This window comes from Sceloporus undulatus, chromosome 10 (genome assembly GCF_019175285.1).
Source record: "Sceloporus undulatus isolate JIND9_A2432 ecotype Alabama chromosome 10, SceUnd_v1.1, whole genome shotgun sequence".
In the NCBI taxonomy this organism is placed as follows: domain Eukaryota; kingdom Metazoa; phylum Chordata; class Lepidosauria; order Squamata; family Phrynosomatidae; genus Sceloporus; species Sceloporus undulatus.
This window is the reverse complement of record NC_056531.1, coordinates 9,145,030-9,146,363: the sequence shown is the minus strand read 5'-3', so window position 1 is coordinate 9,146,363 and position 1,334 is coordinate 9,145,030. Positions and strand designations below refer to the sequence as shown.

Here is a 1,334-nt window from a genome sequence, read left to right as displayed (position 1 = left end):
CAGTATATAAATATACATATATAAGGACCCCATTTCCACCATTTCCCCCCTTCTTCTCTTTCTGTCAAGGCTTCGTCGGCGGGATCTATCCCTCCCTTCCTTCCTTTCCCTCCCCCGCCCTGTCCCTTCCCCCCCCCCCCCCCCCATGGAGAGCAGCAGCTCCAAGGCCAAGTTCATCGTCGGGGACAAGTACAAACTGGCTCCTTCGGGGATATTTACCTGGCTATCAATATTATCAACGGGGAGGAAGTGGCTGTGAAGTTAGAGTCACAGAAGGCCAGGCATCCTCAGCTGCTATACGAAAGCAAACTGTACAAGATCCTCCAGGGGGGAGTTGGCATCCCCCACATACGGTGGTATGGGCAAGAGAAAGATTACAATGTTCTAGTCATGGACCTTCTTGGACTCAGCCTTGAAGATCTCTTCAACTTCTGTTCTCGCAGGTTCACAATGAAAACAGTACTTATGTTAGCAGACCAGATGATCAGTAGAATTGAATATGTGCATACAAAGAATTTTATACACAGAGACATTAAACCAGATAACTTCCTAATGGGTATCAGGCGTCACTGTAATAAGTTATTCCTTATTGACTTTGGGTTGGCCAAAAATACTGGGACAACAGGGCAAGACAACATATACCATATAGAGAAGACAAAAATTTTACTGGTACTGCAAGATATGCCAGCATTAATGCACACCTTGGCATTGAACAGAGTCGTCGAGATGATATGGAGTCACTTGATGGGGAGAGGCATTCTTGCATTTTTATAATCTGTTGCATTGATACCCAGCCTGCTGTAACAAGAGACTGAATAAAAATAAAAGCATCTTTTTGGACCCATCATAGCAGCTCACAAGCCTTGCCATTGTCTCACACTGGCTAGACTGATTTGCAGAACTAGCTTTGCAGATTTAAATTTGAGGCATATTGAGGGTTTGAAAAGGAGGAATTTTCTTTCAAGTTCTTGTGAAGTGGATATAACCAGATTTACTTTTGTTCTTAGGCAGCCGCTTGGTGTTCACATGGGTTACTGGTTACTGCCTCAGGCTGTCCTTCTCACCTTAATCCAGCTGAAAGATATTTTTACTGCTGGCAAATTCATCTAATGGTGTAATTTATTCCTTTATAGCATGTCAGGATAAATTTTAAAAGTTGTCTGAAAAGAAAAAATCCTACGGCCTGGGAGGGAGTGAACAGGCTGGCCCAGCTCCATCAGGGACTAGCCTGAAGAAAGAGGCTCCTCCCACCGTAACTGTCATCCTTCGGCCTGGGAGGGAGTGAACAGGCTGGCCCAGCTCCATCAGGGACTAGCCTGAAGAAAGAGGCTCCT

The 1,334-nt window shown here is 45.1% G+C and overlaps 1 protein-coding gene across 1 annotated transcript; it reads left to right on the top strand.

The window, feature by feature from the left end:
* The first annotated feature begins 145 nt into the window (after positions 1-145).
* On the top strand, positions 146-815 carry LOC121916585 (casein kinase I-like). The gene is given in 3 exon segments (XM_042441874.1): positions 146-194; positions 197-604; positions 607-815. Coding segments are annotated over 3 exon segments (666 nt in total).
* The last annotated feature ends 519 nt before the right edge of the window (positions 816-1,334 follow it).